This window comes from Leptodactylus fuscus, chromosome 4 (genome assembly GCF_031893055.1).
Source record: "Leptodactylus fuscus isolate aLepFus1 chromosome 4, aLepFus1.hap2, whole genome shotgun sequence".
NCBI lineage: Eukaryota > Metazoa > Chordata > Amphibia > Anura > Leptodactylidae > Leptodactylus > Leptodactylus fuscus.
In genome coordinates, this window is record NC_134268.1 from 93,048,957 (window position 1) to 93,075,247 (window position 26,291).

Here is a 26,291-nt window from a genome sequence, read left to right on the forward strand (position 1 = left end):
AAGGCACTCAAATCACCTTTCATCCCCATACTGATGCTCGGTTTGAACTGCAGGAGATTGTCTTGACCATGTCTACATGCCTAAATGCACTGAGTTGCCGCCATGTGATTGGCTGATTAGAAATTAAGTGTTAACGAGCAGTTGGACAGGTGTACCTAATAAAGTGGCCGGTGAGTGTATATTAGATCAAAAACCCAATCCTGATGTAGTTTTCAACCAGTGATATCTCTGGAAATGGACAACTATAACCTTGCCTTTATAGGACACCAAAAGCAAGCTTGTATGTTTTATAATGCCGGCGATATAACCCATGAAGTGACTCTCCCCTCCCCTGTACTCCCATATACCATACACAATAACATTCAGAGACAGAAACCGCTCACAATACAGAAACAAGGTAGAGGGGAAAAAAAAAAAAATGCAGAATTTCACAGAAAGGAGGCAAAATTTGCTAATAAAGTAGATTACAAAATTGATTTATGATAGAAATTAAAGATGAGCGAGTAGTACTCGATCGAGTAGGTATTCGATCGAATACTACGGTATTCGAAATACTCGTACTCTATCGAGGACCACTCGCTATTCGAATGGAAAAGTTCGATGCAGAACCAGCATTGATTGGCCGAATGCTATACAGTCGGCGAATCAATGCTGGTTCTTATCCTACCTTTAGAAGTCTTCTCCATGCAGATTCCCCGCAGCGTCTTCCGGCTCTTCATTCACTCTGCCAGGCATCGGGCCTGGGCAGAGCCGACTGCGCATGCCCACTTGTAGTGCGGACATGCGCAGTCGGCTCTGCCCAGGCCCAATGCCTGGCAGAGTGAATGAAGAGCCGGAAGACGCCGCGGGGACGCTGCACAGAGAAGACTTCTCGGAGGATCCAGCCCGACCCTCACTCGTGGACTTGGTAAGTGTAATTTGATCGAACATTGCCTACCCCTGAAACGAGCATTTTCCCCCCATAGACTATAATAGGGTTCGATATTCGATTTGAGTAGTCGAATATTGAGGGGCTACTCGAAACGAATATCGAATCTCGAACATTTTACTGTTCGCTCATCTCTAATAGAAATGCGTTTAAGTCATTACATTTTGCTAGTATGATGGAATTTCTACTGAAGTTGTATAGAATATAAGGACAGTCAGTTAAAGCGGATACGGTATGAGAGGCAGTATGATGCCTGAGTCATTTAGTCTGATATTAAGTGGCGAACTGTGGTGAAATTATGTGCGACAGGAATGTGAAATCAAAACCATGAACGCGTTGTCTTTAGTAAGTTTCTTTATACAAAAAAAAAAAAAAAAAAAAATCATGTTGCTTTCATACATTTTACATACAGCACATTAACTATTTACCTCAATAATATTACTCTGATAAAAATACCTTTAGAAACCTCCTTTATAAATTATGACACAGTTTCCCACAAGTTACTTTGAAATGTAGTTTCATACTAAACGTCAGTTTTAAAAAAAAAATAAAATAGGAAAAAAACACCTTCCTGTACAAGAGTACTATAGAAGGAAAATAACATATCTTACATACTGGCCAGTTGTGATTTTTAGTCCAGAAATCTCCTGGGTACATTGGAATAGTTACCATATTGTGGAAATGGACAATGTAGAGATTGGGATATAAAGCTCAACAGTCATATGATATACTGTAATATAATCCACTGCTGTTCACCTCACTATACACCATAATAAATATTGTGCTGGGGGTGACCACTGTCTACCCTCCACCAAGGCACAAAGAAAAATTATATTTTTATAGAGAAATACTATAGTAAACGGCAGGTTTGTGGATTCAATGTATTTACATATGACATAAGGTGCAATGAGTGAACATCAGCATGTGATATGTATGTCATAAATTATAACTCTCGTATTAACCCTTGTGCCCTATGCAAAACGGCACATTTGTTCTTGCTTGCGCAGTAAAAGTCTACAAAAATATATTTCTATATACAATGTAAAATCCTAATAAGAACAATATATACAGCTCTTGGATATATATATCCGGTCTCATAAAGAAGCCATCTGTGCCAAAGAAAGTTTAAAAAGCTGGGCCTGATTGGCCAGTTCAGTCACACGGTCCACCATTTCCTGCAACGATGCAGCACTTGGATAGTTCAGTGCCGCCATTTTTGTGGCCATTACAATATTCTTAAGCAGTTCGCACAGCTGATTACTGGAATTCATCAGTCTATGGCAGATTTCCTTTGTGGAAACTTGTCTTGAAAGCGTGTCGCCAATAAATACCAGTTTGTGGGCACTCAAGATGACAAATTTGCTGTGAGCAACAAAAATCCTGGGAGGCTGAGCTGTGCTCATGCAATTGAAGAAGGCGTCGATTGCGTTAAGAAGGGAGATGAAGAGGGTCTCGCACTGCTCGGAGTAGAAAGACAGTAGCTGCTTATCTTGAGGGGTCAGAGAACTGTTTTCAGCAGGAACGCTGTGAGGTGACTTCCACTTTGAGATATCATTTTCCATTGGTGTGGTAATCTCCCGCTCCAGCTGCTGGAACTGACTCAGCTGCAACACAGATAATGAAAAACATGATCTCCTTCCTTTTCTAAAAATAGTCGCCGGCCGAAAGAAAAAAAAAAAAAAAAAACGGCACAAGAGTTTACCTGATGCTGCTCTAGCTGCGGTTTCCCTTGCTTCATGATATTTTCCTTTTCTAGAAGTTCTCGCTGGTGACGTTCAAATTCTTCTTTACCCTGAAAAAAAATCCGCACATTTCAGTCATTATACAATGGAAATACCAAATCACATTACAGATGATAATGATCTCATGCTTTTATAGTGTATATATAGAAACTAAACGCAACTCTTCAAAAATTTCCAGACGTAACACTCACCCAGCTGACAGGGGAAACTTTGTAACCAACTCTGTCTATGGAAATGAACTCTATAAACCTTACAGATTGATATACTATATGAAACCGAGGCAGACACTAGTGCCAAGGCTGTATTTACATTATCCTTGCAATGTCCGCCTGAAATTGGCAGATGAAAGAGTCCTACATGCATGGCTTTTTCATCCGCTGCTTTCAGTTTTAAAACAACGGACCCGATTGTCAATGGTGTACGCTGGGCTTTGTGTGTAACCACTATTTTAGAAGTGTGCCTGTCCATTGTTGTGGTCCTTTGATGGACAAGAATGACCATTCTGGGAATTAGAAGACACAAAAAACAAAAAAAAAAAAAAAACAAACCACATGCCGTGATTTTTGTGTGGATCTGTTTTCCGGCGTAAGAAAGGGGGTTTGAAAGCCCTATCTACTTTTATTTAACTGCAAATAGCTGAGAAATTGGCAGCAAGTCAGCCATATCAGCACAAACTCTTATTCAACTGGCCATGACAGATTTTTTTTTTTTAAATCCACACTAGTTATAATGTTTTTTTCTTGATTGGTCATGAGCTTTCCCTCAAACACTTTGGCTTGTAAAAATACCATAAAATTCTAATTTATTTTTTTTTAAAATACTTTTTTCAATTGTAATATGCACTTTATAGACATCTATGAGAGTAATGGCCAGAAACAACGCTGTAGTAAAGCACACTGCATTTTGGAGGAAAAAAAAACAAAAAACAAAAAAACAAGAACAAACCACAAATAAAAACATACACAACTGAAGAAGCACCACCAAGATCCAACAAACCAATGCCTACTGCAAGTAGTGTACTATAGAATTCAAACATCTTGAAATGGAAAAAAAGACAAAAAAAAACAAAAAAAAACAAAAAAAACAACACACACCACTGTTAAAACGTCATTGGAAACATAGTTTTCAGACAAACAGTGTAAGAGATACCAGACCTGATAAAGCTTAGACATTTTAAAGGGAACCATGGACTGATCACAAAAGTATACAGAATACTTTACAGGGGCCAATTTAGATTTCCTATAAAACACTACCATATATACACAATGGTGAACACAAAAACAGGAACTTGTTATTCTGTTACCTGTAAGTGGACATAATCGTAGTCATCCATCCAACTTCTTATTGAACCTTCCCGACTCTTGAATTTCAGATTTTGCTCTTTTTCCATATGGCTCAATGGCTGAACACCATCTGCTTGTATAAGCTGGGGCTTTGTGCCACTGTACACAAACTCAGAATTACTGTTGGTCGTGTCTGAGGGTTTGTGATTTTGGAGAGTTGCTTGCTTGAATAAAAGTTCAGCATTAATACTGATAGTAGTGGTTAGCTGCTTAGCATCATCTACAATTGTCCTAGCTACCATGACAAATCTTTCTAGACTGTCACATTTGTTGGTTGCTTTCTTGTTAGATAGAACATTGACTGACCAGTTGCAGTTGTTGAGGTCCTGGCTGGTCTGGGTCAAGATCTGATGGGAATCGTCCAGTCTCTGAAGTTCCCTTTTCATTTTATTATACAGGCCAGACTCGGAAATAAGAGAGGCATTTATTGTAGCCCCTTTGGAGAACCGGAGATAGTCATGTAGCATCTGTTGTACTTTGTCTACAGCAGAATGTATTTCATTCACATGTCTTTCCATATAAGCATATGAGCGCCACTCGGCATTAACAAAGGTTAATAACTTAGACACAGAAGTTTCCACTGCTTGTTGGAGTCGAAGCAACAATTCTATGGCAGAGTCTGGGTCCATTAACAGTTTTTTGTCTTGAGAAGGTGAAGATGCCACAGAGGATTCCTTGGAAGTTGTGGAAGATATAGACATGTTGCTTCTAGTGCTTCCAGTGCTGGAGAAGGACAACCTATTTACACCATCAGTTACATCCTGCATTCTTTTGCAGTCCTGCTGAACTTGTGGTGGGAAATCATAAATTCCCTCCTGGTCATCTGATCCAGGATCATTAGAGATGTGAACTCCTCGAGGAAAGTCATAGTCATCTGATGCTGCTTGACTGAGATGGTTACGAGGAAAGTCATATACACTGCCTTTCCTTGAAGCAACGTCAGAGTGCAATTGGGTAACGCCATTCATTTTCTTGCACTGCTCTTGACAAGTCTTAGAGCTTGGAGGAAGTGTGTCATAAGTTGCTTCTGGTCTTGGTTTCAAAGATGATGGAAAGTCATACGCTTGATCCTTAGCAGAGGGCAATATGTTGTAAACCTGAAAATAAAAATATAACAAGTAAGAAACAGAGTTTCTAGAGGTTTTCTGGGGCAAAAGATAGGTCATCAGTATAAAATCATGGGGGGCCTGGTACCCCCACTGCTCTGCTGATTGAAGGAGTCCACGACAATCTGGAGGCAGATGCAGATCCAAAAATGGTGTAGTGGCCGTGAATAGTAGGACAGCTCAGTCCTTTTTAGGGGTCTGGTGCTGCCACTATACAATATATAGGACTTTGACCAATCTGATACCGATCACCTATACTTAGGAAGGATCATGACTATTAAAGTCTTTTCGAAAGGAATTGGCACTTACCCCTTGAGGAGGAAGAACATCATAAATTCCTTGATCTCTGGCTGGATTCAAGTACATAGTATTTTTAGCAGCTGGAAGAACATCATATACCTTTAAAAAAAAACAAAACAAAAACCATTGTATTATATAGAAACCTACTTGGAGCTATTGAGCAGATAAAGTCTTATAATATATTTTTGTTTAGTATAGCATTGTACATTAGCTAGAGGCATCATAAAGAAACCTATGAGATGTGAGTGACTCCAACAATGTTAGATTTACGATTCTATGCTTTTAGGATTTTCTGTTTGGGTTTGCTTTTTCATTTATTTCTTTACATACCCCTTGTGGTCGAGCAGGAGGAGTATCGTAGACATTGGTCTGCCACTTTGGTGAAGACTCGTGGCCGTATCCTTGTCCCATTCTTACTGGAGTTACGACCTGTAGAAAATACAACAAAAATACAATTTTAGTAAGAGAACCAAACGCCTTGATGTTTAGGTTTGTACCCATTAAAACTAGAACAAATATGCAAGTGCAATTTTCTACAAAATAGTAGTATACAATATTAGAACCAACAGATAATGCTTTGGATCAAATAGATATAAATACATTAAATAAATAAAAGAAACTGTCAAAAGCAAAATATTTCACATATATAGGTAAATGCATTTCTAAACTGTGCAAGGAATGGTTATTTCAATCAGGAAGGTCAAGAACAAGGTTAAGAATCGTTGGCAGGGTAATGGTCACAGTTTACTGTAAGGGTGCATTGACGTAAGAGTGTGCTATGAACAGGATATAATAAAGTTTGTGTGAACCATTATAGGTTTAACCGAATAGATCCAGTCCAGTATCTCAAGCCAGTACGAATTATATGGCATTAGAATTAAGGCACCAGACAGATTGCTGCAATTATCATTATCTAAAGTGAGTGCTTAAAGGTCAAGGCTGATGTCATTGTCAGCATACTGGCTAATACATAAGAAAATGTATACTATGAATGCATGTATCTCTGAACACTAAGATCCAGTTACTGCTAGTTCACGTGAGCACCATGTTCAGTCTGTGACCCATATTGGCGTATCAACCACTTATGATGTTGGAAGAGGAGCACAGGCCTACAGTTTCCAGCCTCTTAAGTATCAGGGTCATTCCTATAGAATACTTAGAACTAAGTGACAGTGCTATAATAATGAACAAACAAAAGAAATCTAGCTAAATTCCATCAAAGAGACAGTTAAAAGGAAGTCGGTCAGTACCAAAAACATTAATAAATCATCCCCAGTACCTTATAATGCTCAGAGCCATGAGAACAATACTATATAATTTTGTCTGTAGACTACCTGATTTTAACAAAAAATAAATAAATAGCTAGCATCTTTTCATCAAACTGAAGTAGCCACTGTACAAATGATAGCGCTGTGTGTTCGAGTCCCTGAGCATTATATGGTACTGGGGCTGGTTTACTAATGCTTTTGGGGCTGACAGACTCCCATTGATGTAGTCCAGCAATCCGCAAGTAGACAATGTTTGTTACTGTGTCTAGTGCCGACTTCCCAGCATCCGTGTGGGATGACAATACAGACTCTGAAATAAAGCATATTTTCATTATAAACTGCTCATCCATTAAGAGAATACCAAGTTACATTCCAGCAAGAGAAAATATTTCCATTCTTCTCAGACCCTCAGAATGCACTTCCTGACTTACACAATAAGGAGCTATAAGCCACCGCTTACCACTCCATTATACAGACATTTGGTAAAACATAACAATGCATTCCCTCCATATAATCCTTACATGTTTGTGTAACTAAAGAAGCAGCTGGAAAGATTGCATGTAATGTATGCTGTAAACCAAACACGCCACATCCCTTTTCTGAATGTAGACGTGTGCACGTACCAGGCTACAGAACATATTATGGTTTCACTGAACCATTACACAGGCTAAGCTAAATAGAACAGATAATAAGTATCAGGGCTTTCAATCACATGAATGGTAACAGCTAGACTTCCGAAACTTGGGTTCCCTCTATACATTAAAGGTTTCAATCTCAAAAGCTGCAAAATAGACCAAAACAAAAGTAATCAACACAGATGCATCACTGTTAATGGGTTTATGAGGGGAACACACACAGCTAGCATTGTATTAAATGCAGCACCAAGTCCCACTTGCTAATATATGTATTGTATCCCCATGTCTTCCAATACAAGCTTTTTAAACTACTGCCTGGAAGTCACAAGTCTTGTATTTCAGCCTTCTCTCCTGACATACCAACTCTTGGTAACCCAGCCTTACCCTCAGGACAAGCAGGAGGAGAAGAGCTGGGTTGTCACATCAGAAGGGAAAGTCAAGAGTTTATGTCCTGGATGACCCCTTTAACATGGATATTTGAGATAGAGGGCTTTTACTTAAGATCAATTTAAAGTAATCTTTTTATGCATGTGCCTTCTAAACATATCTGTTACTATTTTACTGTTGCTCAGCACTATTCTGCTTACATAGGCTTTGACATTGTAGCAGTCACTATAAATTCTGTCCTATCTGACAAGGCAGCATGACACAACACAATGGACCCAATTATCACCCAATGGGGTGTGCTCCGCTATATTGGCATGATTTGTATGAAGGATCCCGCTCTGTGGTGTAGTTTACATAACTATGGAACTAGAATCCACAACACAAATGTGAACAGATCTTTAAATCAATATTGAATCTTGAATCATCTGGTCATGTTAAAAAGATGTCAGTCATTTATATAATAATATAATCCTGTAAGGGATGACTGGTTAAAAAAAGGAATACAGCTGGTTGTTACTTTGATATGAAGAGGAAATGGCCTTTACGTATGATGTTCGTGGACAGGAAGAATACAACAATATAGGTTGTCTGGAAATCATGACTTCGGGCTGTAGGAGGCAGTCTGGTTCCCCATTAGATCGAGGACTGACCAACGATAAACACAGATCAGCACTTGCTTGCATGGGCCTGTGTAATAGTGATCACCCCCCTCCCCCTCCTCAACTCATATGCAGATTTTTGCGCAGCATATCCCAACTATTATTCTGCAGAAAAGATGTAGTCATCTGACTAACAAGAGCTTAGTCATTGGTCAGCTGAACAATTCGACAGGGCATCTAGAAACTCTTCTACCTCATAACAGACTTCAATATCAGCTACAGTAATGGGGAGACTTACCACAAACAGCATCTTATTCTGGAGGGCCTGACATGTCCATGCATTATACAGACAGCCTATTGATTTTAATAGCAAAAAAGTGATGCTGAATGTATACAGATGGTGGTGCTGAAGGAAAACTGAACATTAGCTGCTGTGTTCCCTAAGGGTCCATTCACACGGAGGAAAATGGTGCAGAATTTGGTGTGGAAATCCAGCGCTTAAAAAAAAAAAAAAAAAAAAAAAAAAAAAGCCTCCCATTGACTTCAATTGTTTCCTTTTGCTGCTAGCTGAAATTCCACACCAAATTCCTCACCATTTTCCTCCATGTGAATGGACCCTAAAAATATATAGCTGGCAGCTAAGCAAACAGCCACACAATGGTCAGCTTAACAGGGTTGTCTGGGGAGTATTCACCTGGACTCGGGGGATTCAGGTGACGTCACGACCCCTGGGTCATGTGATCCGATGCAACATTTTCCCCCCAGGTCGCTCCAACCTCCTCTTCTCCAATCTCACAGATAATTACATGTACTATGGGGTGTTGGCTGACTATAGCTCAACCAGTCCTAACACAGGTAATTATTTACCTGTAAGATTCGGGGAGAAGGAACCCAGAGGGCCAAATACACCTTGGATCACATGACCCTGGGGTTTGTGGAACCCCCAAGTCCATCAGTGATACCTAGGACCAGGTAAGTAAATTAACAACCTCTGGATAACGCCTTTAACTTAAGGGAACCTTCTGACAAGAACTAACCTTTTCATGCAATTATTCACAGTAGTTAAGGTAAACTTTGTTTCCAGAATTCAGAGTATTTTCTTAAATCACTGTTTAAATTTATATGCTCAAGTTAATCTGTTCCTCAATCTTGTCATCATTTTGCCTTTATATATCATTTTAGAAAAATAAACCTGTTGTAATTTTTCACAATGATTTTTCCATTGCTGGAGAATACTACTTGTCCTCCTACTGTTTGCACGCCCACGTTTTTTTTTTTTTTTTTTAAACCCTAAACAGAGCCTCCATAGTGAAAGATCAGAAACAATGTTCACAAAGTCCTATGCAATAAAAGAATACAGAGGCGCAGATCAAAACCGCCTCTTACAGTAAGGGCCCACACTGAAGTGAAGCACTGTACTGTGTAATTTCCTCTGCGCTCCGAGGTTACTAGACTTCCTGTTGCTCACGTTTCAGTTCCTGGTCCTTCCATTAAGAGACCGATTTTCTCATGAAGAGGCAGTGGGAGAACAATAAAGGATTTAGTGTGAGAAAACAGTGAAACAAATCATTTCTTTCCGCTACTGAACATTCTCCAGACATCAGAAAGGAAAGGTGACAGCCTGTACACTGGCCTGAGAGTAGAGATCTAGAACCTGACCTGTGGCCCTAAATATTTCTTACAGGCAGTGACAGGTGTACTGGCTCAGAGTCATCCGGGCAGCTATTATGGCTGTGTATTTATAGGGCACCATTAATTCCATGATGCTGGACATTTGAGGATTTACATAAAATACACACAAAACAAGTACAATACTATTAGTGACTACTGGAACGGTGGGATGGCCGGCCCTACCAACTATTGTCCTTCATGGCAAGAAATCATTTCGACAGTGTATTTTATGTAGGGTAGTGTAGTTATCACTAGATGTAATGTATATATCTTGTACCCACAGTGGAGAACAATCTGGTGACCACTTTATAGGGTAATTTGATTTCATAACACAGTTAAAGTAAATGAAGTGACATATTCAACAAAATGCTGCCAGGGAGTCAATTCTACCTGCCGTAGAATACCCTACATCACCTATGGTGTTCCTGTGGACAGCAATGTAAATGAAGCTTGCCTCATTAAACATTCTAGGATAAGAGTCAAGTGGGCGGTCCTTCTAGGTCACTGAAAACTCTCGATGTCATATAATGTACTGACTGCAGATAGGACCAGTTCTCTCTACGGTCACTAAGTTACTTTACCCTGTTAGTATTAGCTGCCTGGCAGAACTTCAAACACAGATAAAAGACAGAGCTGCATAGAGACAGAATCCATATATCCTGCACTAAAACAAACAAGTAAATAATATTCTGAGACGTAACAAAGGCTTTACTGACTGCTGAGACAGCCTCAGGTAAAAAATGAAGTGTATGGGACTGGGCAAACAGCAGGTGTTCTCTCTGTACAAACAGTCAAGACTGAATAGAGCTTATGCACCACGTGACTTAATTAACCCTTTGTGAGCCCCTATGGCGTTAAAATCCAAAGACACATTTTACATATGTGTTTGATAACCGCTAAAAGTGGACAAAAGGCGCAAACCCATCAAGACCCTGTAAAGATAGTAAAAAGAAAAATTGACATGCACATGATAATTTTTCATTCTACACCCATTGTCAAGTCAAGTCATCAATCTACATAATGAATATATAGAGATTATCACACTGACCAAACACTATGTTTACATTGCTGTGGTTAAACCCAAATGGCTGCAGCAAATGGTGTTTACTTCAGTATCCTACTAGCTCTGTTTTCTCTAAGGGTGGGTTTTACTCTTGTGTGGCCAAAAATCTGAATCATGTTAGACACCAGAGCTATAAAAAGCAACAGCCCTGGCTGTATTAATGATTCAATCTATTTGCACACATAGCAACAGCCTTATGAATAAAAGCTGCTCCTAGGAGCAGTAGTCAATGTGGCGGGTCCCTGCAATGTAATGACCTCTGGTCTGTTACATGGTAGGAGTGACGAAACATTGCTATTGTTCTGATAGTTTGACCAGATTCATGCTCACTATTGCTGTAAATATATTAGAACACAACATCCAATGTTACTAAAGCATAAAGCTGATCGGATGATACACTTCTTCAGCCAGTGAAGAGGAGACAGAAGAACCACATATCAGTACCCAATCAGTATCCTGCAAGATAGGACATTAATGTCTTAGATACAGGTTTTATCTAGTGAGGTGGTTGCTGGATCAGGTCAGAGAAATAGTGGAGAGGAGACCATGGACGTGCACAGCTCTCTTCCATCTAAGCAATCGGAGGGAGAGCCACGGACACGCATGGCCACCTCTCCAAATACTCCCCCTTGATGAGTCAGCCAGTGGCTACGACATTCGTGGGATGGGAGTCTAAATAAAAGAGGAGAAAGGTGCCTAATTTATCAGACATTTATGGCATATCCTAAGGCCAAGCCTAAATATCTAAAGGTGGGAATATCCCTTCAAGAATGTATTAGGCATGACTATGTAAGCAATCCACTATATTAAACTGAAAAAGAAATATTGCTGTCTATAACCGGCAATCTAAAGCAACAGCTCCCGAAAGAACTGGTAACACTACTTTTCGTTTTGTTTTAATTTTGGAATATGTGAAGACCACGTGGTTGCTGAAGTAATAAGCCTGAATGATTCCTTGAAACTCTAAAACCTGCAGCATATCTAGTCAAAACTTGCTGAGTGAATAGGTAAAGTTCCCAAGGCTATATAAAGCTTGTGTGCAGTTTAGAGAGGAAGCCTATTGCCACACAGTCACATTATTACATCACTGCTATGGACTTGTGATATGGCTATGACTGGCCAAGAAAGCACAGACCTGTGTAGTCACTGCGCTTATCAGTGACTTACCAGACCTTTGGACTATTTCCTTACATGCTGGATAGAAGAACAAAAGCGGTCTAGATAACAGTTCCCTATACAGATCACTGGTGACTAACAACATCTCATGAGAATAGTCTTATGATATTATTCAGTCTTCTACGGTATAAGCCAGTCATAACCTAAGAACGTTATTAAACATTTCATTTTTAGTGGCAGTCACACTGTATATTATGTGACCAAAACCACATGATACTATCCGGACATGGCTAACTGGACTAAATCGAGCTCCATTAGTGCTCTGTTGTCACCAGTCTCAGCTTTCTTTCCACCGCAGACGGGAAAATTTTATTTGCTAGAAGATATTTATGTACATGGCACTGTATGTAAAGCGCTGTGAAATATGAGGGCACTATATAAATGTATCTATTTAATGAGCCAATTATCAGTCCAATACCTGCAGACAGCATCCATTCACAGAACAGCAGTTTTCTGTTATTGGCTACCTTGTCCAACTGAAACAAGGGTATGCAACAACAAAAATGGATACCCATACATCACTAGAATAGAGGTTTGGTGTTTTTTTTTGTGTTTTAGGATCCATGCTTTAGAACAAGGAGGAGCTTTACTTTCAATCGGCCTAATAAAGGCTGGGTGTGAACTGACAACCACCACTTTCAAGCAGTTCCAGGCTAGCCTAGAAGGGTGTAGTTCAAGGTCAGAATGTGGTTTGTTGGTGGTTTTCATCAGTCTTTTATTGCATTCCATTGGAACAGATGGAGGAGTGTTATATATCGACCTTCTCTGAACTTAACAAGTCCACAAAATAAGTCTCAAGGTCTGTAATGTAGAGCCTAATCCCCTGTTCACTATACAGGGATTTATCTGGAATTAACACCATGTAATTGCTTAGTTGTGCTCACACAGAAAATGCAAATATGTTATTGTACATCAGAAGCATAGAAAATGATATCTAATAAATGGCTATGTCAACCTTTACATTTCTTTCAGACTTGCTAGTATATTTGATAAATATAAAGATATTTTATATCTATTTGATTCTGTGGTTATTCCCAGTAAGAACAGGGAAATAGCAGCTGCTTTGCCACTGACGATGTGCCCACCGTTATGTGCTATGATAGGAGTCCAATTCTTCATGAACTGGATAGTAAAGGGATCCCAGATGCATTCACTACTATTACCAAACAGGCAAATAAAGGTTATAAAGGTGTGTAGGTAATGAAAGGCCCAGTAAGCAAAGGCACCAGTCTGCAGCTCTTCTGTCTTCAGGTAATATACGCTAGCTGAATAATAATCCTGCACCTGGCTTTGATCAAAACGGAGAGGAGCTTCTCCAAGTGTTATGAAACAGAAATTCCACATGAGAGCCTTGGTTTTCCAAATATGCATTAAGAGCGAGAGAGAAAAAAAATAAATGTCGGCTGGAGTACAAGTCCCACAAGAAATATTACAGAGGTCTGCGAGCAGCAGCGTTAAGTCTAGAGAGGAAAATGTCTGACCTCTCTGCCAATATAAGCTGGCTTTCACAGGCTAAACTGCAATGGCAGCCAAGCATTTCCTCTACTGTCCTGCCTGTCTGCTTGTGAATGGTGAAAACATATTGACAAGAAGTCAGTAATGTCTGGTGCTTATGAGTGATGTGACAGACATTACTGCAAAACACTGGATTCTGGACTAACATAGAACTAAATATTGATGTGCCCTATAACCAGCTTATGATATTAATAAACATGAAGCCTCACTCTTTGTTATATGTGCTCACGTACTATGCACTATTGTGGCATTAGGACATTATGATCTGTAGGACAGATCACAGAGCCATTAAAAGGGTTGTTTCATCAGTGTGGCCTCCTAGGGTCAATTGCCCAAGTCTCACTTCTAGGACTTCCAGCAAACAGTTGTAGGGGAAATTTAGAGTGCAGTATTACTTTATGACCATTCAGATAAATAGTCGTTCATGTAATAGAAGGATGGCATGAGTCTATGATGCCCAGGCGCCCTAATGGGACATATGAACAATGGGTTGTCTTTACAAGACATTTTCAAATAAGAGGATTTGGGTCACCTATGTGATACATTCATATAAAGAGTTGCTATATAATGGTATATTTTTCCTGCAGTGACAGCTACAGGAGAAATACATCTGACTGGCAGGAGTTTCTGGAGCTGCACCAGGCTGATCAGCTGATCCATGTGGTGATGGCTCCCATATTAAAGGGGTTGTTTGTAAAGAGACAACCTTATTACGTAAATAGTCAACACAACTATAATAATATACGGACTACCCTAACAAACCTAAAACTGCTCTTTATACTTGTTTGACTTTACTTTTCTATAGTCCTTCTCTGTCAGCATAGATGAGTTTTAGATGCAACTTAAAAACAAAAAAGGTAATAGAGTTAATGCAGAATAAACCATAGCTTACCTTAGCACCGGAAGAAACATCCACATTTTCCACAAATTGTGGCGCTTGTTTTAGGTCTTCTAAATCAGGGCTCCTGAATCCCTTAAACACAGCAGGACTATGGTGAGATGGAGGAACCTGGTAGACAGAATCCTGTAAAGAGCTTTGTGGCACTTGATAGATTTGATGCTGGTAACAGAATTGAGGCGATGCTTCTTGTTTCGGAAGGTCATGTTTAGAAGAATCTGACACGGGGCCAATGAGAAGCTTTAGTCTATTTCCTGGTGCAATTCCTTGGCGACCATGTAATGAGCAGAGCCACCAGCCTTCTAGCCCACCAGTATTCTGCTCAATCACTGTTAAGATATCCCCTTTCCGGAAGGACAATTCTTCTGCGCATTCTGGAATATTGTCAAACAAAGCTCTTGCCATGAGATTCTAAAAGCAAAGGAAAATATTTCACTTTTAATAAGGGGTTATTATACAGGGAAACAAACAAAGAATTAATGAAATATCTGGAAAAGCTATATTTAGCTACTCTGTGCCAACTCCACCATGTGCGACTAGGCCCTTGAGCCAGCCAGTTAGATATGAATCTGCATATGTACTATGTGCTTTTGTTTATATTCATGGTAAAAAGAATATTTTTTTGACTAGAAATAATCAAACCCTAAAGTGTTAGCTAATTCCCATGTGAAAAAGCATGTTGTTACTTATCACTGAACATCTGATCAGCTGATGTGCAATGCAGAGGCTGGCTAGTCAGCTGAAAGTGTTTTCTCACAGTGAATATTCATGCTTGCTTATTGTTATCGTGAACTAACACTGCTGCAAGCAATTCACCTGTTTATTCTTGCTGGCTTTAATTGATGTACTATTTACCATGGGGACAATTCGATATTTCGATGCAGATAATTCTTGGCTAAATAGTTGGATGTGGTTTATTCTAAATGCATACCCATACCTTACTTTTATAACCTAAATCGGGGGGGAAGGGGTATATATTCTTCGCAAAGGCAACCAGTAGAAAACCTACGCTACAATCCCCTTGAGCAATTTTCTAGCGCTTGAGAGTTTCATAAGTTCTAAATAATGAATGTGATAGATAACTCCATAACTAAAGTCTCTCTAACATTATTAAAGTGTGATCGCTCCCACCCTATCCCACGTAACAGTGGCAGCATATTTTATAAATCCTTCATTGAGAGAAACAACGTGATCCTCAGGAATGTCATAATACTTCAGACTCCAGAATTAAGTTTCAGCAACTTCTCCAAGTAAGGGCAACATCAAAAAAAGCAGAATAAGGCAGTAATCTATCTCGAGTCGTCTAATAACGCAATATTAAAGAGGAGACATGCCGGGCCTATTCAACCTGATCAAATGATAGGAGGAAATCAATTCCAGCCTGTAAACAATAGGACTGACGCAAGCAGGTGCCTTATGGGTATGTTCATGCATCAAGCCCATTCATTTGATTATTAATAAAATTACTGCTAGGAGAAGCAATAAATGTTTGGCAGCAATAGAGGAGTAATAGAGGAGAATAGCAACTGCTTTCCAAGGGTATCTTTAGACCAGAAGAGATTATACAGCAAACAGACTCTAACAGACATAATATATATCTAATATATTAGCTATATTAATATATAACAGATTGTTCTGGTGAGGCCCAGGATTATACAAGCCAACTACAGTATGACTGACAAGCTAACTACATCAATAGGAAGAATTACATCTAGCATATATCAGGCTGAAGAAACCTGCCCATAACACGATAGAAGGAACTTTGATTTATTAGGAATTAGCTTACAAAATTGTTGAGGAACGAGAAAGAGGATCAAGCAACACAAGCCCTTGGACAAGGGCATTCTTCAGCTTGCTATATACAGTAACATTGGTCATACTTGATACAATTTTAATAAATCCCCCTTTACAAGATAATTTTCAGCCTAAAAGATGTATGCAATTATGTATTTAAGTAAAAAGAAAGCCCCAAAAGGAACCCATAGTTCTTAAACTTCTGACTCAATGGCCAATGGTATTCAGACACTGAAATGAAGGATGTTTGTACAGGTCTTTAGTCAGTGCAATGTCCAGTGCATTGGGCTTGGGTTTTAGCGGCAGACCAATAAAAATGTGAGTTAATGCTTCACTGGAAAAGAAAAGGAAGGCATTATATCTCACTCACCTTGAGCAATCATAACTATCATAAAAGTAAAGTCTGTCTGTTAGAGTTATAGCTGGTAAAGCTGCAAACGGTCACGTCTCATGAAGTGTAATAGGTTATGGGTGTGTCAATATAATAAAACGAAAAACACAGTAAGGGTAAGTTCACACGTGATTTTTTGGACTGGACCCTGAGGCCAGTCGCACACTTTGCTCCGGATTAGGCCCAATGAATGGGCCTAGTCCGGAGGAGGGAGTGTCTTCAGGTTGAATCACGAGGAGACTCTGCCTGAAGAATAAGCATCTCGCTTCTTTTTTCCAGGAGCCGGAAGAAACGGCTCCTGGAAAAAAAAAAAACAAAACAAAAAACTCCTGAGCGGCTCCCATTGATTTCAATAGGAGCTGTCTTTTTGGTCAGGATTTTGAGGAGTTTACAGCCTCAAAATCCTGACCAAAAATCTGTGTGAACTTACTCTAATGACACACACTGAGATGACCAACTCAAGGTTTGCTATACACTGATGTATTCTGGGCCAAAAGAACGGCTGATCGGCTAAATGAAGAAGACATTGGATGAAAGTGGGTAGATACAGGAGAATTATCTGTCAAGATCAAAGAGCAGTGCAACTGGTCAGCTTATTCCAGCTGTTAGGTCTTTCATGTAGAAACACAAAGTGCAATCCGTCCTGGATAGACCTCAGGCATGTCATGGACCTTTATTATAACTAGTAGGGGAAAAGCCATTTGTACTTTCAGTAGTATCTGTACTGGGCACTGCAGTGTTGTCCCATTCCAGAGAATAGGTTTTCTAACCAAGACTCATTTATCATTGAGCGATAAAAACACGGACAATAAGAAGAATCAGGAGGATCTGCCCTAAGGGATCAATCAGAAACACTACTATTAGCCAACATCTAGGGCAGGATTTGACAGGTTAATAAAATCTATATATGAGCGTGTTTATTTTCACTCAATAAAAGATGTTCCAATCCATGACAGCACAGCCTAAAAAAAGCAAGAAACACAGCATTATGTACAGTGAAATGATCTCACTGTGACTAAAAGTTGCCACACCAAGTAAAAACACAAACATCTACTCAAAGGCGTGTGTGAAATCCTAGGTTCATTGCTTGAGGCTCTGGCAAGGTGTGTTATTATGTACTTAAAGCGATAGGTGATGACGCCAAAGGCTACCACAACTGGAAAGGGAACATGGAGTTAATTAATAAAGCAAGTGCCTATTAATAAGATGAAAAAGACACTGAACTGCTACTGAGGGGTTCCAACCAACACCTGCTCCATCCAAGCCCACATCAGTCACACAAGTCCTAATTATAAATGGTAACATCAGAATTAAATGGTTAACTTCCCCTGTCATCCTGGTAGATGCCTAAACAGTGGTTAGCGCCACGAAACGTCCCACCCTTCACTGTCGGCTAGAGCTATCTGCATATAATTAAAGGAGGAATCTTTTAGAAGCTTATTATGTGCATATGTTGATATAAACATAATATATGGTACATATTATACGATATATCGTATATTCCACTCATGACAGGGAGTCCTAATGTTGTACAATGAATATTAAAGCTATTTGATGGTGGTTTCCAGTGACTTCACCGCTGGATGTCTGTTGTACAAAGGCATTCATTGCAGGTCTTCTAAGATTCCCAGCAAGTCTTCTGTCGTTTAGCGCCCTTTATACCTTTGAAATTCATAGAACCGCAACCAGCCTAGCAGTGAATAGGCCACTTTTTCCTAAAGACCTTCAGTATGGCTACATTCATCAGCGTGACCAATTCTTTCCTTTCTCTCAAAAATAACTCTCATTGGATCTTTGTGTTTATTAACTGCATCCATTTTAGAATGGATGTGACCGCTTAGAAAATATTAGGCCAGTCCCTCTCCCCACTGTGCTTTATGGGCAAGTATCTGCTAAAGCCATTTGTACTTTGTAGCTAGAATCTGACTCATAACAAGCCCATTACAGCCAATGAGTTGCCACTTCCCACCTCAATCTGGCATGTCAACATTGATTGTTCATATGAAGGCTCCAATGTACAATAAATCTGGCACATTCTGGCCAAGCCAAATCTTTGTGTATGGCCAACTTAAAGGGAACCTGTCACAATGAAAATATTATACAAACTACAGGCAGCATGGTATAGAGCAGGGGGTAGGGAACGTATGGCTCTCCATCTGTTGCAAAACTACAACTCCCAGCATGCATACTGGCTCTGCTGTTCTGGGAACTCCCATGGAAGGGAATGGAGCATGATGGGAGTTGTAGTTTCACAGCAGCTGGAGAGCCAAAGGTTCCCTAGCCCTGGTATAGAGCAACACGAGCTGAGAAAACCAATATACATTCTGTGCTTAGGAGTCCAGTGGGTGGGGTCACCTAATTGTTAATGGTTGTTATTCATTGAGGAGGACCGCCCACTGGACTCCTAGCAGGGATTTTAATGAATCGGGTGTACAGAATTTTCCCACAAGACTATATCTCATTCTGCTCAGACTGTATGTTCAACGTAACCGGCTCTTTCAGATGCTGTGAAGTTTTCTCATAATCTAATGAGTAAATAAAACATTTGAGCAAGTTACAATGGTTAGACCAATAAGGAACTGGGGAGAAGATCTACATCCACTTTACCCATGTAAACAAAAACCTAATTTTTCAGGCTCTCCCATGAATATATAATTTAGTTTTACAAAGTGCACAAATGGCTTTTTCTCTACTAGATCTCAGTCATCTTTCCCATAACACCACCTCTAGAATACATGGGAATTAAGCATCTATTTTGGCATTAGGCGTGCCAGAATTAGAAGGCTATGTCATGCTTTTCATTAGAAGTTAGTTTGTCTAAAGGATGTTTTTCAGAGTTTTTTCACAGCTCTATTTACAAAGTTACCAGACATTTAACAACCGCAGGGATGAGGAATGTGAGGGGTAAGCAACTCAAAGCCTACAAAGCACATGCTGTTCTCTTTTCCTCTGTACATAACAAAATACATTGGGCCTTGTGTTGCCTAGGTAATTTCTGCCCCGCTATTGCTATTCCTGTCAATCTCGCCATTAAGAGTTCCCATGTTGCTACAGTCATAGTACTTTGTAATAAAGTCGGAATGTTACTACCATTTCTTTGAAGTTACCAATCTGACTTGTAAGGAAATGCTCATCTGCAGCCATCATAAATAACAGCCATACTAATGAGAGGGTTAGATAGGCAGGCTGTCCTAATGTAAGATGTGAAGACGTCTCCTGGCAGAGCATTATTTACTACTCTAATCTAATCTAGTCATCTTGCATGTCCGGATCCAATGATCTGTGGCAAGAACAGTGCACACCACCTTGTGTTACTACTTCAACAGCAGATTGCTGTGAATCAGTAAAGGCCATGATAGGACATGTGGAGGTCTGCAGACTGCTGTCATACATGTGTCTTTCACATGTAAACAACATTAGGTTGAAGACAGATGACAGTAGGTTTAGCAGGGGGTTTTGTTAATAAAACTGAAGTTTTCAGTTCTTAACTGAGCAGTGGCCCCCTTGAGCGCAATTGTCATCTAACCAAGTTTGCCAGGTGATGTCAGCCCCGCAGGTAAACCAGTACTTTGACAAAGTCGGTGGTAACAGTTTAGGCTAGGTTCACATTTGCACTGCCAATTCCATTAGGTGTTGCTATTCTGTCGCAGACAAAACAGTGCAGCATGATGTTCTTATTTTCTGGCAAAAGAAAAAGGAGGGGGGGGGGGGATGGAACACCATAACTAGAACCTGACAGACACAGTTATAGTTAATGAGGACCTATATCTGTGTCAACCATATCAATGTCTGGGCAAAGTTTTTGCTTGTTCTTCTAATGCAACAAAATACTGATCATAAATATACCTAACCAGCATTCATTTTGACCTAAGCACACTTCCAATGTATATAGCTGAATGTACAGCATCACGCCAACTGTGCATTGGATGCTAAAGCTGTAAATGATACTTCATGTGCTAAACAGTCTGTTACACTAGCTGCAAAGAGAAGCTTTCTTGTCACACCCAATTTAACCTCGAGCCTGTGGCTAGACAGCCACTTTCACAGTAATATCAAGAATTCCCGAAAGTCATTGCATTTAGTTTGCTTAGACCATTGACCAAATGGTACTGATGTGTTAGGTCAACTGAGTAAGTGGATGCAAATAGGATGCTAGGTCTCCCTCTCCTCCATTTACTGCACATAAGAAGTAGGCATTATACTAATCCACAGAGCTGGGTGTATTATGTTTCCTTAGTCTCAGTAGAACTATGTAGATTAGTGGGAAAACCTTAGAAGTATGTTATTAGGAATGATGTACTTACATTTCTCAAGAAAATAAATATATCTTGGATGGTACTGAAAGATTTTTCTAACCCTTACCACTTCGACAGTAACTAAGACAAGGTACTATGAAGCATCTGTATCAGCAAAATGGTTGATATATTCTATATATCATCCTATAATTCTAATAACAGAGTCTATTACTGACTGTAGTGGGTAACTGACTTCAGTGATCACTCATCTGTTAGGCCTTGTTCACATCTGCGTTGGTATTCCATTCAGGGGACGCCCCCGAATGGAATACTGAATGCATTTGCAAGTTGTGTGTAGTAAAAGCACACAGATCCCCATAGACTATAATGGGGTCCGTGTGCTTGCCACCAGATCTCTGTCGGGAACATGCGGACAGGAAAGTACTTCACAATCTACTTTCTTCTTCACATGACTCGTGCGGAGATCTCGCGGCAAGCACATGGATCCCATTATAGTCTATGGAGATCCGTGTGCTTTCACTGCACGCCATTTGCAAATGCGTTCAGTATTCCGTTTGGGGGGTCCCTATGCGGACTCCCCCCGATTGGAATACCAACGCAGATGTGAACCAAGGGTCACTGAAAATTATTGCTGCAGCAGAAAGTACAAGCTGGTGGGGGACCAGGCAGTATCAGACCTGGAGTAACAGGTAAAGATTTCAAGACAACTTTTTTATTTCAAAGCAGAAATTCTCAATGAGGATTCAAGATTTTAGTTGAGTTATCAAAGACATTGCAAGTTTTGCCCTCGAGCCCCCTCATGGCAATATGAACTAAGCTAGTCTCTCAGGGATGTGACCAGTAGAAGCATGCCTGTAGGTCATACTAAATATTTCCCTAAAAAACAGTTGTATACCTGCAGGCAACTTGACTTGATTTCCAAGTCCTTTACTGTATGAACCACTAGTATCCTTCATAAATATTAGTTTATGTATCAATGCAGTCTGGTTAGGGATAATAGAAAACACTGTCCAGAAGTATCCAGCTTGTAGAAACACAATAAGATGTGAAATTCTGTGAGAAAGTGCTAGTTTTAGTCATCTTGCTATGGGTACATATAACAAGCCCTACAGCTACATGAATGGTAGTAGCAGACTCAATGCCTGAAGGTCTTCTGAATACACCCTTAAGAATAATAAGTAGCACATTGTGTTGCTCAGGCTTGTCGAGCAGTCTTTTATTTCAGTATAGATAACATGTCAAGAAGCAATCACAAAGAGCTTGTTCTGGGCCTTACAGTAGACACAATATCATGTAGATGTGGTAGGGACAAGAAAGCATGCTGAAACAGGAATCCTTCACCCCTTCAGATTGCTGCGGCTTGTGAATGCTGACCTTTCAGTGTTAATACAATAGGCCAGTGTAGGCAACAGCTTTGCATCCATCATAATATGTCACATTTGTGACAAAAAGTTACATACATGCTTTAAGACCCACAAGATGATAAAACACATCCAAAATGAAAGTGATATTTCGCACTTTTATTTATTTTTTTAAACTGCAGTTCTTTTCCAGTAAATGGCAGACGCCATGACCTGGCAGGCCCCATTGTCATTGGGGCCTATTGATGTTCATCACTTGTCAGATAAAGCTCAGCTCTGAGCCAGCAAAAATGCTAGTGCAGTTCCTCATCATCTCCCACCTAGAATACTGAAACATCCTTCCCTACTAACACTCTTGCATCCCTCCACTTCATCTTCAACATTGCTGGCCTCTAAACTAAACACTCTCCTTGGACGTTTCCCTTTCAAAAATTCCTCTACTATAACCCATTGTTCAGAAAACTCTGTTCAAAACATTAACATACAAGCCAGTCCACAATCTGCCCCATCCGCAACCATTCTACCTTAATCTCCAAATACCATCTTAAATGCAATCTCAGATCCTCACAAAACCTACTCCTTGTTCTCCTCTTATCTGGTCTTCACAGCTGTCTCCAAGACTACTATTGTGTCCCAATATTAAGGAATTAGCTACTCTAACACATCAGACTGTCTCCCATAGTGAAACCCTTCAAAAGCAACCTCAAGAGCTGGGTTTTCAGAACAGCCTACAACCCTGAATAATCCCACTGCCACTTCATCACCATGTGAGTAGCTTCTACACTCCATCTCTTGAAGTTTATTAGTGCTCGGGGAGCAGAATCTCTCTGCACCAGTCTGTCACTTGTTTATTATACTTAAAATAAGCAATTTTCAGAAATATAATCGAGTGTGCCAGAATTTTCAGGTTTCAGACTTGAATATGGAGCCCACGAAGGCTCTGGCACACACCTTTGTACCTGAACCTCATTGGCATGTTTCTAAAAATGTCCTGGTCAAGGAAGTGGTGTATGTATTGGTCTATGTAAAAAGTATAATGTGATCAATATAAGGTTCCCTACAACATACTCTGTAAGGTTTGATATTGAGTTCCTTGTGAAAAACTCCCTTAAAGTGCCACAGAGACAAATGGGAACCGCAGACTGAATTGTTAAGTAAAAACATACTAAGACAAAAATGTTTTAAATCATTTTCAGGACAGTCATTTTTTATATGCTCTGTTGACAGTGATGTCATGGCTTCTGTTATGGTGGGAGCTGCGACCTATTTCATGAACACATATTTGACTCCGACTATAATGGCTATTCTTCACTTAATCAACCTCCAGTCCTGGAATATCTTTATCTACATTGCATCACTTCAGAATAAGTCATCATAAATAAAACAATAATATGCACAATATTGGTCACTTACTACTAGTCAGATCCTTAGACAGTAAGGGGAAACCTCAGAAAGCATCAGGTCAAGGGGTTCAATAATTGTACCATTTAACCTATAGATCTAATCTAATTTCCCATAAAAGCAAACATTATAACGGCTACGATGTAGCCAGCGTATCTTTAGACTGTTTAGTGTACGTTTTACCACCGTTTAAATGGCTTACTTTGAGCCAGACGTTTACGACACAACCTTGGCAAAGTTCTTGTCCATTGTGGTGCATTCAATCCATACCCCATTGTTTCTTAATAATCCACACCGACATGTATAACACAGCAAAAAATAAATAAATTAAAGCCAACCATACTGTGTCAAAGTTGCACCGTGTTTACACCAGTGTCTAGTCACGACTATTATAGTAAGTCTTTTTGCAATAAGGCTGTAGTGCCAATTGTATACGTGATTTCAATGAACCATAAAAAGTTGGCGACAAGCAAATCGCACGCGTCACTCGACTATAACTTTTACCTACTGTAACTTTTACTACTAGTAAAAAACAGGAAGACTGAGGCACAAAGTAGCAAGCGGCCAACCAGGGCAAGGTGACAGGAGTGAGGAGAGCAGTCACTGGCCATGATGTCTGATCACTAGAATTCCAGCACACTAGTGAATGCTCTGCTGGTGTCAGCAGCACACTCAGGGGTTAATCTGTGTCAGCCCCTCATCCACATAGTGGAGCTGGGAGGACTGCAGCCCTATAGCAAGTCTATACACTCTCCAGCCCTATAGCAAGTCTATACACTCTCCAGCCCTATAGCGTGTCTATACACTCTCCAGCCCTATAGCAAGTCTATACACTCTCCAGCCCTATAGCATGTCTATACACTCTCCAGCCCTATAGCATGTCTATACACTCTCCAGCCCTATAGCGTGTCTATACACTCTCCAGCCCTATAGCATGTCTATACACTCTCCAGCCCTATAGCGTGTCTATACACTCTCCAGCCCTATAGCGTGTCTATACACTCTCCAGCCCTATAGCAAGTCTATACACTCTCCAGCCCTATAGCGTGTCTATACACTCTCCAGCCCTATAGCGTGTCTATACACTCTCCAGCCCTACAGCAAGTCTATACACTCTCCAGCCCTATAGCAAGTCTATACACTCTCCAGCCCTATAGCAAGTCTATACACTCTCCAGCCCTATAGCAAGTCTATACACTCTCCAGCCCTACAGCATGTCTATACACTCTCCAGCCCTATAGCATGTCTATACACTCTCCAGCCCTACAGCATGTCTATACACTCTCCAGCCCACTCTCCAGCCTTATAGCACGTCTATACCACACTAATGAATAGCAGCTCTCCCTACTGTTCCCACTTGTCCCCCAGCACTGTTGCACGTCTCTACCATACACAGACCCTACAAGCGGTGACCTCACCTTGTACTTCATGTCTGCAGATTCCCTGATCTCCGGCGTTACCACATTGGTAAGTGCAGTAATGTCTGCTGGACTCTGCGAGAAGACACACGTAACACCGGACGCTGCCTGCGATCTGAGCGCTCTGTTTGGGTTGCACAATGCAGAGTGTACGTGTAATTAGCATAGTCGCTCCTGATTGGCCGAGGCGGGGCTTCCCGGCAGCGGCCACGCCTCTTCTGCTCAGGGCGCTCTCATAGTCTCACATTGGGGAGATTTCTATATCAGGACATGGCTGTATGGAATAGAAATGTGCGCACACCACACAGCGGCTCACATTCTTACGTGCTGACAAAATGGCTTCCTGTGACCTGGAGTAGAGAGAGAAAATAAACTTTGTTATGCAGTAGGTAGGCTGAGAGGGGGGCACAGGAATGTACGTCCATTCCCCCTCGGCCAGATTTGCATCTTTTTACCTCAGCCTCTTGTTTTTGTTCCTTTGCAACTTCAAAGTCCAGCAGCTGTCAGACTGCTCAAGCCCCAATGTGTCAGGAAAGGATCCCAACATGAGGGCCAAGAATGTGGTGTGTTGGGGCTGAGGAGATTTACAATGACGTACAATGGGGAAGGATAGTCTGCAGACCAGGCCACGGAAAATAAGTGATAAAAACGATAGCACGGGGGGGGGGGGGGGGGGGGGGGGTTGGTGGTGGTTATGTTTTATATGATTTAAAAAACTTTATACAAATCCTGGAAAGAGCCCCTTTAAGGCTTTGTTCACACCTCTTCAAGTTCTTTGCTGTCAGGTTTTCATAGATTTGCTATATCAAAACAACATGTAGCCATGGTGGACAGTAGAGGCATAGCGTCAAGCTTCTGGGCCCTAATGTATAATATGTAGTGGGGTCTACACATATGATGTGCAGTCTGTAATACTGGTGTCTTATTGAGGCCTTTAGTCCCCCAAAGCTCCAGTGCCAATAGCTGTGGCTACCTCTGCACACCCTATACATACGTTCCTGATGGACAGCACATCACTCAGCTATTTTCACTCATGCAT

General features: G+C 40.5%; 1 protein-coding gene across 1 annotated transcript; it reads right to left on the reverse strand.

Annotated features, from left to right (window-relative positions):
• Positions 1 to 1,320: 1,320 nt before the first annotated feature.
• On the reverse strand, positions 1,321 to 25,357 carry NEDD9 (neural precursor cell expressed, developmentally down-regulated 9). Its single transcript, XM_075270808.1, has 7 exons — positions 25,253 to 25,357; positions 14,626 to 15,042; positions 5,750 to 5,848; positions 5,429 to 5,518; positions 3,974 to 5,110; positions 2,631 to 2,720; positions 1,321 to 2,532 (listed from the first exon to the last, which is right to left on the reverse strand). Exons 1-7 carry the CDS (start codon positions 25,262 to 25,264, stop codon positions 2,023 to 2,025), a joined length of 2,355 nt encoding a protein of 784 aa, XP_075126909.1. The 5' UTR covers positions 25,265 to 25,357; the 3' UTR covers positions 1,321 to 2,022.
• Positions 25,358 to 26,291: the final 934 nt, after the last annotated feature.

What these genes read in the sequence shown, in the direction of transcription:
- NEDD9 (XM_075270808.1), bottom strand. An exon ending in CTCCTGCTCGACCACAAGGG is followed by an intron (nt 5,519 to 5,749) that starts GTATGTAAAGAA and finishes TTTTTTTTAAAG; the next exon opens with GTATATGATGTTCTTCCAGC. An exon ending in ACGATTATGTCCACTTACAG is followed by an intron (nt 2,721 to 3,973) that starts GTAACAGAATAA and finishes ATTTTTTTTCAG; the next exon opens with GGTAAAGAAGAATTTGAACG.